Source organism: Episyrphus balteatus, chromosome 1 (genome assembly GCF_945859705.1).
Source record: "Episyrphus balteatus chromosome 1, idEpiBalt1.1, whole genome shotgun sequence".
Classification (NCBI taxonomy): Eukaryota; Metazoa; Arthropoda; class Insecta; order Diptera; family Syrphidae; genus Episyrphus; species Episyrphus balteatus.
Genome location: NC_079134.1, coordinates 56,707,650 through 56,724,566, shown reverse-complemented (window position 1 = coordinate 56,724,566; position 16,917 = coordinate 56,707,650). Strand labels below are relative to the sequence as shown.

Here is a 16,917-nt window from a genome sequence, read left to right as displayed (position 1 = left end):
GTAGTTTTTTCTCGACTACTCTTTTTTCTCTTTTTTAATTTTTAACTTTTTACTTATTTATTTTATTGCTTTTTCGTTATTCTTACTACAATTTTTTGATTGCTATATATTCATATTCATTCATTGCTTAATATTCATATTTATTCGTTCGCTTGCCTACTTTTTTGCTCTTTTATTATATTGATACATATTCATATTAATTTATTTCTTTATATTTATATTCATTATTCATTTTTATTATATATATTATTATTATATTGATAATTATTTTAATATATTGTTTTTTCATAAACATTTATTTATTTTTAAAATTCTTGAATATATAATTTCGAATAAATATATATTCAATATTTATATTTTTATTTAAAACAACATTATAAAATCTGGTTCAGTTTCACGTCGCGTAGTCACAAACGTTATTTTTTCAACTTCTTACTCATTCGGGTTTTCCCTTAAATAAATAATTTTTTTTCAATATGGTGCATTGCTCTTACGCGGGGTGTGAAGGAAAAAAACAGCCACGAGGTGGAGATTCCTTCTTTCTTTTCCCACCACCAGATGAAAGGAGGTCACTTTGGATTAGGCATGGAAGTTGTACCAACTTACCGAATTGGCCTATAAAATCATATATGTGTCACAAGCATTTCTATGCTAAGGACATAAGACACAGATCTGGGCGAAAATGTCTTGTCGATGATGCTTTGCCAATATCGCTCGTCTGTAATTGTACAGAACTTGTGAATGACAAATCGTGCAGTCGATTAATGGATGAATGGAGGCTCAAAAAATTGGCTTCGAAAACAACTGCCAAAGCCCCTCGACCACCACGAACAAGAAAACAACCAGCACCAACTACACCAGAACTACCACCATCTGACCAATCGCCCTCGACACCAGCCATTCCGTCTAGCCCATCTTCATCGGACAATTTAGCAAGTACTTCCGCCCAAACATATGTTAGGCCCCGTGTTTCGCTACCATATGTTTCCCCTTCTGTCCCCATAACTCAGGAACAGTTCCCATCCCCACCTCCTCGTCCCAAAGTAGAGCCCAAAAAAATTATTAAACGTCCGCCTCCACGAAAGATTTTTCGCACCCCAATAAAAATAAAAAGAAGTCGCGAGTATAAGTTAGGTGAAGATTTAGAACAGCATATGAAAAACTTCAGCCCGCAACTGAAGACTTTTATTAAAGCACAGCTTTTCCATAAAAGTCATGCACCCTGGGCACCTAAACAAAAAGATTTATTTTTAAATCTTTTTTATAAGTCCCCAGCGTGTTATACTTTTATGCTGAGCGCGGGATTCAAGCTGCCATCGGTAAGTAGCGTTTACCGATGGCATTCGGAAATTCGACTTAAAACCGGACTTAACGAAAGCATAACCGATATGCTTTCGAAAAAATCAAAAGAAATGACGGACATGGATAAAAAATGTGTACTCCTCTTTGATGAAATGGCCATCAAACCTGAGCTCGAGTACAACATAAAAGATGACATCATATACGGATTTAATGATTTTGGAGAGTATGGTGGAAGAGAAGACAAAATAGCCTCCAAGGCCATGGTTTTTACATTAAGAGGTTTGAATAAAAATTGGAAACAAACAATAGCATATTTCATCGGATCACCAAAAGGAGATATGTTATGCGAAATGATAAAAGGGATAATAACAGGTATCATGAAATGCGATCTCAACATTGTGGCAACAAGTTGCGACCAGGGAGGTAACAATCTAAAGGCGTATAGATTGTTGAATGGAACTAATACCCTAGAGGAGAAACCCTGGGTGGAAATAGGTAACAAGAAGATCTTTCTGCTGTATGATTATCCGCATATGTTTAAAAGCGTCCGAAACAACCTGCTCAAACATCAAATATGCTATGGAGAAGACATTGTTGATTGGAAGATCATTACAAAGTTGTATAGAGAAGACGTAAAAGGAACATTTAGAGTTTTCCACAAGCTGACGGACGCCCATATAAACCCAGCAAGTTTCCAAAAATTAAGCGTAAGATTAGCCACACAGGTTTTTAGCGCTAATGTTGCCTCTGGCATTAACTATGCCATCACTTCAGGCTGCTTCCAATCCGAAGCAGAGAAGAAAGTTGCGAGAGATACGGCCAATTTCCTCCAAAGAATGAACAATCTCTTCGACAATCTAAACAGTGGTCATCTTTATTCGAGAAATCCAAACAACAAGGCATTATCGGATTCCAACGAAATTTTAAGCAATATAATTAATGCCAGAAAATGGATATCCACTTGGACATTGGTGGGTACAAAATTTATTCCACCTTGCTTTAGAGGATTAAAGCAAACTTTGCTAGGCATAGAAATGATGTGGAATCATCATAAGAGTGAAGAGCAAAGTTACTTCTTATTAAGCCACCTAAATACGGATGCTGCCGAAAATGTCTTCTCCATGTTGCGGAATAATAGAGGGTCTTATGAACAAAACCCATCAGCCTGGAGACTCATCAGAAACCTGAAACAAATAATCTTCCAGCATTTATGTTCAGCGGAACATTCGGGGTATAAAGATGCTGCAGCCGAACCCTTACTAAAGGCAGCTGAATTTGAAGAGCAAAACGACATAGAACTAGAAAAACTCAATGAAGAGTATTCGTTAAAAGAGCAAGTGGCAGAAAAGCTTTTTAGAAAAAAATTAAAGTATGTGGTGGACAATGTGGATGTTGGCCACACGGACGGTGGTCACATCAACATAGAAAAATTGAAAAAGGTAATAAGGCGGGATCACAATTATTGCAAAAAAATGCCTTTGACTGCTGCGGAAGAAGAAGAGGATGCTGCTTTGGCTGCTGCGGAAGAAGAAGAAAATCCAGCTTCGCCAGCTGAGGGGGGAGAAGAAGAAAATCCAGCTTCGCCAGCTGAGGGGGGAGAAGAAGAAAATCCAGCTTCGCCAGCTGAGGGGGGAGAAGAAAAAAAACCAGCTTCGCCAGCTGAGGGGGGAGAAAAAGAAAATGCAGATTCGACTGTTGCGGAGAAACTGCAGAATGCAGCTGCTGCTTATTACGCAGGATTTGCAGCATATAAATTGAAAGATAAGCTCAAGAGCTGCGAGGTTTGCACTCGGTTTATGATTGAAGTGTCGGACGTAGAAAGAATTAATACAGTGTTGATCGGATTTAGAGCGTTTGAGACTATCACCAGTACTTCGAAGAGTGGAAAACTAACAGTTCCTTCAATAGTTTTTGAAGAAACTGTTAGGAGAGTACAATCAAGGTTCGAAGCAGAATTTTCAAAAAAACAAACTATGAGCAACATCGTACGCAGTTTTTCGTCAGACATAATGAAAGAAGTGCACATGAGTTTACCGGGCTGCAAACCGGACGAAAATACACCAGCACACAAGGAGACAGTCTTAAAATTTATACTAACCGGGCTTGTAATTTTTTCAGTGAAAAACGCCAACAAACAATTGATCGCGGACAAGAAAAAAAAATATCTATAAACTTACTTTTAAGAATAGTATTTAATATTGACATGTATCTATAATGTGATGTAAATTTTATAATATAATAGAAATATATGTAATTTATATTTTTTTTGAACGTGGAGTTTTATTAAATTATTTATCTTTGTAATGCATGTTGTAAATATTTTAAAATAATTAAATTTGTCTTTTTTATCTCTAAAACAAAAATATATATATATATGAATTTTCAAAAATTATTTATTTACTACATTATTTACTTAATTTTTTTTATTTATTTATTTATTTGTTTATTTATTACTATAAAGTAGTTAAAACGAGGAATAGGCCTACTGGGGAAACCTCGATAAAAAAAACGCATCTAGTATTCTACCTCTCTGGGTGATGTGGAAAAGAATACTTTTATTTACTTGAGTTACCTTTTTTTAATTTGGCATCATTTCATTAAAATATTATGTTATTGAAGAGCATTTCCCTCTTTTTATTATAAAATCCCAATTCTCAAATTCTAATTTTTTTTTGTACTTTTATTTAATAAAATGATGTCAAAGTAAAAACAATATGAGAAAAAACAGTAAGATAAAGGCACCCTGTATATCTGGATCTAGTACTACAATATAATCTTCTGCACTAGAAGTTGAATATGTAGTATGGTGGTACTAGATTACCATTTTCATCTACTTAGTAAACAATGGGGCTTTTCCAAGTGGAAAAGTACTAGAACAACATCTTTCTCATTGGTGCTAATTGGGCTTTTAAGCCAAACGTCAGTGTCGAAGAAAAAAAAAACAGAAAAAAAACTTTTGACATTTCAATTATGAGGAAAAGAGTGGCGTATGTTTTCCGTGTGTGAATGTGTGTTAATATTTCTACCTTGGTTAAATATGACACTAGCGTGGTTAAATAAAATGGTTTAAAATTAACCGAGGCGTGGAGCAGGTTAAAATGGGTTAAAATTTGATGTTTCTAAAATAGTATTAAAAAATATTAATTTTAGGTTGTTTTGTAGACTCATAAATGTTTTATTGTATTGTTTTCTAAATTTTGTTTTTATTTTCGATTTTTAGCCCTTTATTGAATGGAAATGTAACATTGTTAATTGTAAAAAAAATGAGGATAAATATTTGTTCCTGCAGTGGGATAAATTTCTGACAGTTTCACATTTATCTTTTGGTAGAAACATTTATTCTCGGTTTTATATTAATGGCAATTCAATTTCTTATAACGTACCTATGTTGTTTTTATCAATTTAATGTTTTCAAAAAAACACACTTTTTTGCTAAAGGTAGTACGAAGATCGCCCAAAATTTTTGGTAACATTTTTGTTTTTTTATTTTCCGTGTGCTTTGTCAAAAATTATTTTTTTTTAGGAAATATCAGTATTAATATAAGAGGTACTTTTTTGGTTAATTTATGTTTAACTGCTGGTCACAATTTTCAACATGCTTATACTTTCATTTAAAATATCATTTTATAATTTTTATTCAACGTGGCAGAACAACAGTGTCACCCTGTAGTAAAATTTCAACACAGAAAAATTGAAACGTTGCAACGTGGAATTCACAATTTTCATCCATCTAAACCTAAGTGACTAACACTGTCTTAAATCTATAATAAACATAGCATACATGCATAGTAATTTCTCATTCTCTCATTCCATCAGTTAAGAATGTAGAAAACGAAAAAATATAATCTATTTACTTCAACTTCTCCTCCTTTTTTTCTTTTCTGTCAAATTTCAAACAGAAATGTATATCTGATCTCCTTACTTTCATTATTATTGTCAGAATAAATTAATATAACCTTCTCTTTCATACAAAAAGTCCATATTGTAAAGTCTGCACAAAGTCGACTAAAGCGCCCTCGCAAAACCACTCAGGTAGCGAACAAACTAAAAAATCTTCCCTCATGATAGTACTATAGATTATATATACAAAGCCCATGACTACAGTCGACTTGTTGATCTTGTGTGATCGATACAAGAGCAATAAAACAATAAAACAGCGACCTTTTTTTCACTTCACTTCGTTGAAGACAGCGCTCGTGAACGAAGCGACAAGATCAATAAGTGTACAAAAATAAAACAATAAAACCGCAACCTTTTTTCACTTCTTTCAAGACAGCGCGCTTGAACGAAGTGGCGCCCGCGACCGACGGTCGACTTGTTGATCTTGTGTTTTTGATAGAAGATCAACAAGTGTACATATTTATGAGCCACACCCACTTCCATATTGTGTCAGATCGGTTCTTGCGACCGAGGATGAGGTCAAGATACTTGCGGCAGGAACAAACGACAAGAACCATTAATTAAACACAACATTTGAGATGTCTCTGAAATGCACTTTTTTCTTCCTTGCACCTCTAGGAATAAAGCAAAACCTCAAGTAGCGCAGAGCTTAATGCAGCCCATAGTTTTTAAAGTCGTTGTCCCTATAGCACATGAAGTCCTTATTTTCAATAAATACTTTTCTAGTAGGTATATTATATCTGTTTACATTCTATTTCGGATATATACAAACATGTAAGAAAAAACAATTTTAAAATTTCTTTCGAAATTTTCTACCGTATCGGTTTTGTACGACGTACGACAAACCAATACTGAAGAAAAAAAAGCTGAAAAATACATAGAATTTTTGTCGTAAACGCCAAAAGTTGGCGCTTACGACAAACCAACGCTAATCCAATGCTTATTTTGTGGATATACGACAAAATGCACACTAATTATCTCAGTAACGGTAAACGATAGGACAAATCTGATAACAGAAATGAAAAGAGATAGTGCCGATCTGCCTCCCATCGGCATCGCACGTATTAAGTCTTGTCCCGTCGGAAAAGAAAAGTTGTCTCGTGTCACTAATTGTTTATAGTCCAATAGTGTTTTTTCTGTGTCAACTAATTTTTTTAATAAAATTCCCTGAAAAAATAATATAATACAAAAAAAAAATCAATAGCCCTATTCAAATTAAAAAAACAAAATAAATAAATGCAAAAATAAAATTAATTCTCTCAAATCCATCGCGAGTGTAACAAAAAAAGAAAATATCCAACAACAACAACACCGAAATACCTCTCCCGAAATAAAAGAAAAAAAAATAACAACAAATGCCCACTTTGCAAATACCTAGTGTTAAATACAACAAAAAAAAATCATATACCCACCAAGTGCAAAAACAATAGAAACAACCACTGCAATAGCATCACACAACAACAGCTTATCAAAAAAAAAAACAAAAACTCTCGCGTCTCCCAAATTGCCTTCAGTGTTCAGTGCATACGAGTAATCCTTTCTTTTCCTTCCCCCCATCCTTCTTGCAGTCTGACTTGATAACGTTTGTGGTTTCGCGAGTGGAACCTCTTCTCAAAATGCCGTAATCGTTATCAGTTTGATTTCCAGATAGATTATTGTGTGTGTTGATAAATAACCAGGGGCGGATCGATACAAATTATCACTAAGGCATAACACTAGTGATAATTTTGTTTTGTTGAAGCCCAAATTGGAATTTATATAACATATTCAATATAGTTTATTGTCGGATAAGGTTTTCAAAAGTTTTGGTATATTTAAATGGTAGGTACATTCAGGGTCGATTATGCCAACATTCGTGGGCTTAGATCGAACTTCTGTGATGTGTACATTTACACTGTACAAAACAGGCCAGCTGTTTTGGCATTAGGTGAGACTCAAATAAGTGAAAATTCAGATTGTTCTGAATTTAATTTAAATGGGTATTGCTTGGTGCCATTATTCTTCTCTCATCACGGTCTCGCCATATATATTAGAAATGATGTAGCTTATCAACTCCAACCACAATACGGCCTGTGTGTAAACACAAATTTTAATTTCATGTGGTTAAAATTCACGGTTAATAAGCGCATCATTCATACGTGTTTTATTTATCGGAGCCCCAACCTGGACAGTAATTCAACTTCTAACGAATTTGATGCTCTGTCCGACTCCATCCAAAGGATTGTTTCCCTGTATCCTCACACTGAAATCGTCATTACGGGCGATTTCAATGTACACAATTCTTCGTGGCTTCGCTATTCTGGCCAGACAACACCCGAAGGAAGGTATGTTGAGATCTTCGCTGAGTTAAACCATCTAACTCAGCTTGTCGACGAGCCAACTCGAATTTCGGACGTTGTGGGCCAAGCTGAAAACACCCTAGACCTGTTTCTTACCTCGGACCCAGATAAATACACTGTTAGTGTATTATCGCCTCTAGGCAAGTCAGACCATTGTGTCATATCTGCAAATTTCTCATGTCTCAAAAATCCAGTTAAAGAAAAATCACCAAAGAGAACTGTTTGGCAATACGAGAAAGCCAACTGGGAGGGACTCAACGGTTTCTTTAAAAACTTTAACTGGTCGCTATGCTTCCTCGATAGTGACGTTGATTCCAGTGCAGATATGATCACAAATTTAATTCTCTCCGGAATGAGAAATTTTATCCCGAATAGGGTTAAAACAATCAAACCGAAAGAGAATGCATGGTTTGACTCGAGCTGTAAAGAGGTTATCAGGAATAAAGAGGTAAGTTTCCGTTGTTATAAAGCCAATCCCACTGAGGAAAACCGGAAAAAGTTCAAACAGGCTAGAAAGGTCAGCAACGCCCATATCCGACGAACCAAATTCCTGCATGATCAAAAATTAAGACAAAAAATACTTCAATGTCCCACAGGGAGTAAAAATTTTTGGTCATTTGCTAAAAACATTAAAAACTCTTCGTCATCTGCGGTTCCAACGCTTGTCTTCAATGACACTCCCTTTGTAAGCTCTGTTGAGAAAGCTAATCTCCTAGCAAAGCAGTTCGCTGCCAACTCTACACTGCCAGATAGTGTCATGACTCCTCCAGTACTTGAGTGTGTAAACGGTTCCATGGGACGAATCTTCTTTCGCACTCGTACAGTGGCAAGAGTCCTGAAAGACCTTGACATACACAAATCCGCTGGCCCGGATAGTATCCCTCCCATCGTTCTGAAGAGGTGTTCTTCCACGCTGGCAAAACCACTGCGTAAGCTTTTTCATCTGTCCTACTCTACTGGACTCGTTCCGAGTGGATGGAAAACCGCATTTGTCCAGCCTGTCCCTAAAAAAGGCGAATCCTCCTCACCCTCCAACTATCGACCAATTGCACTCACGTCCCTTCTTTCCAAGGTCATGGAAACGCTGATTAATTTCCAGCTTAAGAAATATCTTGAAGAACGGAAGCTTCTTAATGACCGGCAGTACGGCTTTCGTAGCAATAGGTCCACTGGTGATCTGATGGTATATCTCACCGAACAGTGGAACAAATCTTTGCATCGTTTTGGAGAAAGCAAGATTATTGCGCTTGATATTTCAAAGGCATTTGATAGAGTTTGGCATCAAGCTCTCTTATCGAAAATGCATGCATTCGGTATCGATGATTCTCTTCTTCATTGGATTAGAAATAACCTTTCGGGCCGTTCAATACAAGTCGTATTGGATGGTTTCAAGTCTGAAACCCACAAAATAAACGCTGGTGTGCCCCAGGGCTCCGTTTTGTCTCCGACTCTCTTTCTCATTTTCATTAATGATTTGCTCTCTGAAACTTCTAATCCATTAAATTGTTTCGCAGATGATAGTACCCTCAGCTTTTCATATTCGTTTGAAGATTCACACCCATGTCCTTCGGATGTGGATTTTCAACGACAAAATATGATAAGCTCATTAAATTCTGACCTTGACAGCATTGTTCAATGGGGAATAAGAAATCGTGTAGAATTTAATGCATCAAAAACACAATGCTGCTTACTATCATTAAAACGGAACCTTCCACCCATGCCACTATCAATGAGTGGCACTTGCATCGAGGAAACTGAGAAACTTTCCATTCTCGGTATGAGTGTAACAAACCACCTTCTGTGGAACGAACACATATTCGATGTCGCCAAAAACGCTGCGAAATGTTTAGGTTTTCTCCGAAGATGCAAGAAATTCTTCTCATCTTCTGATCTAGCTGTAATCTATAAAGCTTACATTCGACCAAAACTTGAATACAATTGTCACATCTGGGCAGGTGCTCCGATAACGTATTTGAGTTTCTTGGACAGAATACAAAAACGTGCTTTCAAAATGATAGATCGATAACTGAGACAATTGCGTCCCTAGACCACCGACGTAATGTGTCATGTCTCTCCTTGTTTTATCGCTATTTTTATAAACAATGTTCAGATGAAATAGCTAGTTGCATTCCTCCCCTGAAAAAATTTAACCGTAATACTCGCGCTTCTAGGAATGCTCATCAGTTTACCCTTGAGCCCAACTTCGGACGTACCGTCAAATACAGAGATTCTTTGTTTAGCCGCACCACACGAATGTGGAATATATTACCCGCCTCTGTTTTTCCCTGCCATTTTAATGTCCAGAGCTTTAAAACTAATGTGCATCGGTTTCTCCTTTTAAATCCCTCCCTATTTTCCTGAAGCTCGCACTGTGTTTAACATATTAAGGGTATTTAACTCCCTTTAGTGCGCGTTAATTAAAAAAAAAAAAAAAAAAAAGAGAACGTTATAAAACCTATTACTACATATCCAATTTAAAAAAGTCCATTTTGGCGTTTACGACAAAACAACTCTCGGGCGACGATTTGGAGGTTTAATGTGACATAAAATAAAAACACACTTAAAGTGCAAAATAGGAAAAATGTAAACAAAAAAATACCCATGGCAAGCCTGACAAAGTAGATTAAAAGTGAATGATAGGTAGTTTGTTGTTTATTTTATTTTTCCGTCTGAATCGTTTTCGTTGCTGCTAGGATTTCTTAGTACTAAAACTTATGTTTCAGTAACAGAATGTACATTTTATTATAAACTAGCATATTTCTCTGTTGCACCAAAATTGTTAAATGGTTGAAAGGGATTGTTTTATAACAATAAGTTTCTATTTTGTTCAAGTTATATGTTTAATAACATGAAAGTTTTAATTTGAAATTCTTTTGTTTTAGTGTGGTTTCATGCAACAAGCGCCATTTTAACTTCCATAAAAATTCGAATTTGATTTAATATGATGAATTTAAAATGATTTTTCATAAATTCTTATTACCGTTTCCTATTAAATTTCAGTGGAAAAGGGTGTATATTCCATTTTCTAACATCTGCCAAATTAAAACCCAGCTGTGCTATTCGGGAAATGAAAACCATGAATTCCTGAGGTAATTTTAAGTCGAAAAACTTAAGTGGTAATTTTCTCGTTTTCGTCTCGTCTCGTTTTTCGAGTTACCACGGTTTTTATGATTTTTGCTCTCTTGTCCTTTAACTGGCCTTATCTTTGCCAAACGACGTTTGATTTAAAAGATTTTTTTTACAACCAATCAAGAATTTATTACAGTTTAAGTTTGTCTCAAAACTTTTTTTTCTGCGGCCAACCGTTTCTCCACAATTTTGCATCGAACACAATTTTCTTCGTTTTTTAAGTTGTTTTTTACACTTTCATATCATTTAAGTCAAAAAAACACGTTAATGAGTATTGATTTTTTGTGCTTTTTATTAAAGCCCAGTTTATTTTTATAAAACAAATAAGTTTTATTTCATAAAAAAGGCTACTGAAAGTAATTAAAATAAATAAACAAACTGAGTGAATTAAAAAAAAAATAATTTTTAAATAAAAAATTAATTTAAACGAATTAAAAACTTTTTCTGAGCTTTATCTATTTGTTCTTTTCTTAACCACAATAGCTCAGAAAAACATTGATGTTATCTCAAAAACCACTAAAAAAAGAGCAAAACACAATATAGAGAGTTACTATCCCTTTTAAAAGGTTTGAGACAGTCATAGGAAAAAAACCGTTATTTTAAAAACTGTCCATTTTTCGACTTTCTGCCCATGTCGACTTTTGATCAAGGGCTTCAAGAGAATAATATACTAAGATTTCAGACAATTTCATCGAGGGCCACTTCCCAGTATTATGCAAGAAGAGAGCAGAGTGTTCATGATAAGTTTGACATTATGGGTTTAAATTTTGCATTATGAGTTTCACTTTTGTTGCCGGTCAAAGCTTTAGCACCACTACAAGAGTATGTGGTACAAACACTGGTTAGTAGTGTGAGCAGGAAGAGCTAACCAAAATAAAATGTTCAACACGAAAAAAATTTCCCATCGAATAAGTAAAAATTTATGCAATTAGATCGAATTTTGAACGGGTACAGTTAATACAGCTTTTAACAATACTGACACAGGTCAAAACAGACGTGCAGTTTTTTCCCTGCAGCAAAATAAAATAACAAGGGCTCTTATGGGAGAAAAATCTGCATGCAGCGCAGAGCTGCAACCTGTCTCTATTTCTAAATTTAATGCCAAGTTTCAACAAAAATACAAAATACTTGCTATTTGGCATTACTGATATTGCCAGTTGACACAATCTATCACTCAAAAATTCAAATAACGTTCGTTTTGATTTTCTTAAAATGGAAGAACTAATTGAATTCATAAAAAAAAACTTAACCATCTTGTTTTGTTTTATAAATTCAATTATTTCTTCCATTTTAACCGCCTTTTTTGACAGAAATCGGCATCAATAATTTAAAAAGTGATGCACATGTATTTTGGGTTGAGCGCTGCATGCAGCGGTGCGTGCAGATGTGCCGCACATCTCTTTTAGCCATTATAGTGTGAGGGGGTCGCCAAAATATTTTTCTTTCAAGGCGGTCGCGAACTCAAAAAGTTTGAAAAACCCTGATATAGAAATTTGTAAAAGTTCGGGGCGCCTTCGGTGCCCCTGAATTCTTTCACCCCTGGGCGACGGCCCATCCAGCCCCCCCTAAAACCGGTCCTGGTTAGTACTCAAATCGGTACCGAGTGATTTCTTCACAAAAGTACTAAGCCCTAGTACTGTCAAATTGGTACCGAGTATTAGTTAGGACTCGGTATTTGTTAGGATCTCAAAATCGGTAGTCTAACGTGTAGTACTCGAATAAAAACAATGGATTTCAATCGCTTTAAGAGAAATCTGCAAGATTTATTAATTTCTTGGGTGTTGACAAGTGCTTTTTTGTGATTTGAATGATTTTTAAAAATTTACTAAAAATACCCGAAATGACAAGTACAATGTCGGAACGGGAAGAATGGACAAAAGAAGACTTCTTGATGTAGGGTATGGTTTGTTTCGCTTTTCTTATTTCGGTTTTGGTTGTTTCGTCTAAGTCAATTCGCTATTTTATTGTTACGTATTTTTGTTGTTTCGTATTTTTGTTGTTTTGTTTTTTATTTATTTCGTTTTTTCTTATTTCGATAAACTTTTACTCCGTTTTCTTATGACTTAAGGCCCCAGCCCATAGAATCCGTTGCGTCCGTTCCGTCGAAGTTTTTGACTGACAGCTCGATAAAATACACACGTTCTTATGGGAAGCGACCCATAAGCGACGGATCGGACGGAGACGGACGGTTTCGACGGAAGAAGTTGCCCAACTTTCTACTTTTTCATCCGTCGTATGGTTTGACATTGGTTGTCAACAATAGATCTGTTCATTTTTCTGTTTGAGAGTGCACACCGGGGAATTTCAGAACTAAATGAACTGCGTTCTTTTCTTCTCCGATTTTATGAGTTGTGAAATTTCAGTATTCATTAGTGAATTAATTGTAATAAAAGTAACATTTAACTCCCTATTTTATTTCTGAATTTAATTAGATATGTGAATTCACCATGAATACCCTTAAAATGTTAAAACAAAAATATTTAAACCTTTTGTTTTAAGGAATATATTATATGAAGAGCTTGTGCAAATTTAAACGTAAAGCCTATAGTACTCAGCTGAAGTGAAACGAAAAATTTTTAAGTCTCTAGAGTCAACAGCGAACATTTTAACGAAAAAATAACATCGGATATTATAGCAAAGTAAAAATTATAAAAGTACAAAACAAAAAATTCGAGAAAAAACATCAGAAAATAACTTTGGGAGCAAAAACAAAACAAATTTAACTCTTAAAAGTTGTTTACATCAGAAAATATCAGAAATTCTCTTTTATTTTACAAAAAAAGAGCAACGATAATTCTTAAAAATTGTTTCAGAACTTCCTAAGAGCACATTCAGCGAAAAAAAATCGAACACACCTAGGAATTTGAAGTGAGCTGGCAAAAAGCAATCCGTCGTACGACGGTGACGACGTACGGGTCACCCCTTTCTGTCCCAAACTTCAACTTCAACGGATGGATTGATGGAACGGACGCAACGGATTCTATGGGCTGGGGCCTTTAGTTTTTAGTTTATTTTGTTATTGATTACTTCATTTTTTCATTATTTAGTTTTGGAATTAAGTCGCCTTTAGTTCACTTGGACTTTAATTAATTCGCCACCATTTGTTTCGCCCATTTTTTTGTGGATGTTAATAGCCTAAGGGCGTTAAAATTCGCGCGAATTTTAACGCCCTTTGTTTATTAACATCCAAAAAAAAAAAGGCGAAACAAATTTTGGCGAATAATTCGCGTCATTTTGAGTGCCTGTTAATTTTTAAAATGCTCAAAAAAGAAAAAAAAAACAACGAATTCGTTACAATTTAAGGTAACAGATCTCTTATATTATAAGGATTTGCTTATCTTTAATCCAAAAGTCTTCAAAACCCAAAACAATCCACAAAACTGAATACGGAATAACCAGATGCCAAAATAAACTAAAAGCGAAATGAACCTTGACGAAACAACTCATTGGACTTGTAATGAAAATTCAAAATAAATAAAAATCAAAAAGACACAAGGCGAAGTTATTGTTGGGCGAAGTGATCGAAATACGAAGTAAACGAAAATCCAAATAAAGGATGGCGAACTAATAAAAAAAAACTGTGTCAGAAACGAAATAACAGAAATCGAAGTAAAAAAGGCTAAACAATACGAAGTAGTAAGTTAGCAACTGTTATAATAATATTGGTTGACAGATGAAAAACCGGTATAACTTTTTTCAGAGACGTCAAATTGCCTTGATTTTAGATTTTTTGGAATCAACATTAAAAAGTTCCTTGACATCGGGCACGTTCAGGAAATATTAGAGGCTAGATATTTAGGCAACGTCATTTTCTGAACGGAAATTTGAGTAAATTGACTAAATTAGTTTGGATGCGATGCTATTGTCAAATTTCGAAATTTATTTAAGAATTTTACCGGTTGCATGGGTAAGACACCAAATTTCACTTAACTGTAATGAATAAATAAAATTAATTATAACCGATAATGCACTTTTTAGTTGTTTTTCACACAAATAAATGTAATTTTTCTAAATTAATTCTTTAATTAAAAACAATCTGCTGTCATGTTGATAAAAAAAACTTTCCTAAACTTTTAGGGAAAATTTTCTTGCCTAACTTTCCAGTCAGCTTTCCAATAAAATTACCTAAATTGGAAGGATTTTTTTTGACAGCTGACCAATCAGAGACCGAGAAATTACCTAAATATTTAGTCCCTAACGTTTCTGAACCTGCCCATCGTGTATCATATGTGTATACAGGGTGATTCAGGAGTAATGCGCCAAAAAGCTAAAAAAAAAATTTTGAACTAATTTTTCTCAAAATTTTATGTAATTAAGTACTAATTTAGTTTCTTAAATTCGATCTGGTTTTCTGATTTTGTTTAAAAACAAATGAGAGCATTTGTTTTTAAACAAAATCAGAAAACCAGATGCAAAAATATCGTTTTTGAGAAATAAAAATAAAACCAACACAACTTTTTTCTAAGAAAAACCCTTTTTTTGATTTTAGGTGGAAGGACCTTTAGGTAAATTGATTTGTAAATCTTAAACCCTTTTTTAATTATTTTTTTTTAACCCGGGAGTTTATTAGGGTACAATAAAGTTACATAGTATTATATGAACATGGATTAGTCCTTTTTTCATTGATAAAGCCTGAAAGACCACTGACCTGTAATTTTTTCTTATTACGACCCCATGGGGTCGCTCGCTGCCGATAGCTTCTACCTGATAGGGCGTTAGGTCAATAAAACCGCAACTTTTCATTAATGAAAAACAAAAAATTTGGGACCCAAAGATAAATAAAAGCCCACACAGTTTGGTTAAGTAACTATTTCCAGTTTAAATTTTTACTCATCAACACGATGTACAGATACTCTTGGGAAGAATTAGCGGACATTCACTTCTGCTATGGTTTAGCTAATGGTCGAGATCGAGAAGCCGAAAGACTCTATGCTGAAAGATTTCCCAACAGGAGGTGTCCTAGTCGTGGGACCTTTTCCAGAACCCACCGAATACTGAGAGAGTACGGAGTGCTAGAACGTCGAAGAAGCGAAAGACCACTTACCGAGGAATCAGTTGCCGCACCAATCCACACATAAAAAAACAAAACAAATCTCAACACCGTTTTAGTTGTAATGTGTGGCTTGGTATAGTTGGAAGAAAAGTGATTGGACCCAGGTTCCTGAATTCTAGTATAAATGGAGAAACATATCTACAGTTCCTACGAGACCTTTTACCGGATTTGATAGACAACGTTCCATTGGCCATAGCAGATGATTTGCACAGCACACTATAGCTTACCGGTAAGAAACTGGATGGATGATCATTTTACTGACCGTTGGGTAGGAAGAAGGGGACCCACGGAATGGCCACCTAGATCACCAGATTTAACTCCCCTAGACTTTTATGCATGGGGATTCATGAAGAATTACGTTAACGAAGTGGAAATAGGATCTATGGAGCAGCTGAAACAACGGATTGAAGTCGCTGGAGTCAAATTGCAGGAAAATTTATCAACCATAAACTTATGTAGCGCCATTAGAAGGAGATATAACCTTTGCCTTTTAAAGAATGGAGATCATATCGAAATTTTTTTATTTTTGAAATTGCGGTTTGTTTGTCTTATTGCCCTAACAGGTAGAAACTATCGGCAGCAGCGAGCGACCCCATGGGGTCGTAATAAGAAAAAAATTACAGGTCAGTGGTCTTTCAGGCTTTATCAATGAAAAAAGGACTAATCCATGTTCATATAATACTATGTAACTTTATTGTACCCTCATAATCTTCCGGGTTAAAAAAAAAATAATTAAAAAGGGGTTAAAGTTTTATAAATCAATTTACCTACAAGTCCTTCCACGTAAAATCAAAAAAAAAAGGTTTTTCTTAGAAAAAAGTTGTGTTGGTTTTATTTTTATTTCTAAAAAACGACAAGATATTTTTGCATCTGGTTTTCTGTTTTTGTTTAAAAACATATGAGAGCATCGAATTTAAGAAACTTAATTAGTACTTATGTAATTACATAAAATTTTGAGAAAAACTAGTTCAAACATTTTTTTTCCATTTTTTTTTCCAAAATTTTGACTTTGGAAATTAATTTTTCAAAAACTATTTCAAAAAACAGCTTTTTTTAAATACCAAATGAAAGACGAGGTATTTGGCTTTACAAAAAAGTATAACACATTGTTGTAGGTATAAACGTTTATTTTTAATATTTTTTTTTCCAAATTAAGTCAATTTTTTAGAAAATCGCCCCTCCCGGCTAAACGGG

General features: G+C 34.8%; 1 protein-coding gene across 1 annotated transcript; it reads left to right on the top strand.

Annotated features, from left to right (window-relative positions):
* Positions 1 to 323: 323 nt before the first annotated feature.
* Positions 324 to 15,748, top strand: LOC129921140 (uncharacterized). Its single transcript, XM_056002832.1, has 2 exons — positions 324 to 3,244; positions 15,520 to 15,748. The coding sequence occupies exons 1-2, from the start codon at positions 477 to 479 to the stop codon at positions 15,746 to 15,748; spliced, it is 2,997 nt and encodes a 998-aa protein (XP_055858807.1). The 5' UTR covers positions 324 to 476.
* The last annotated feature ends 1,169 nt before the right edge of the window (positions 15,749 to 16,917 follow it).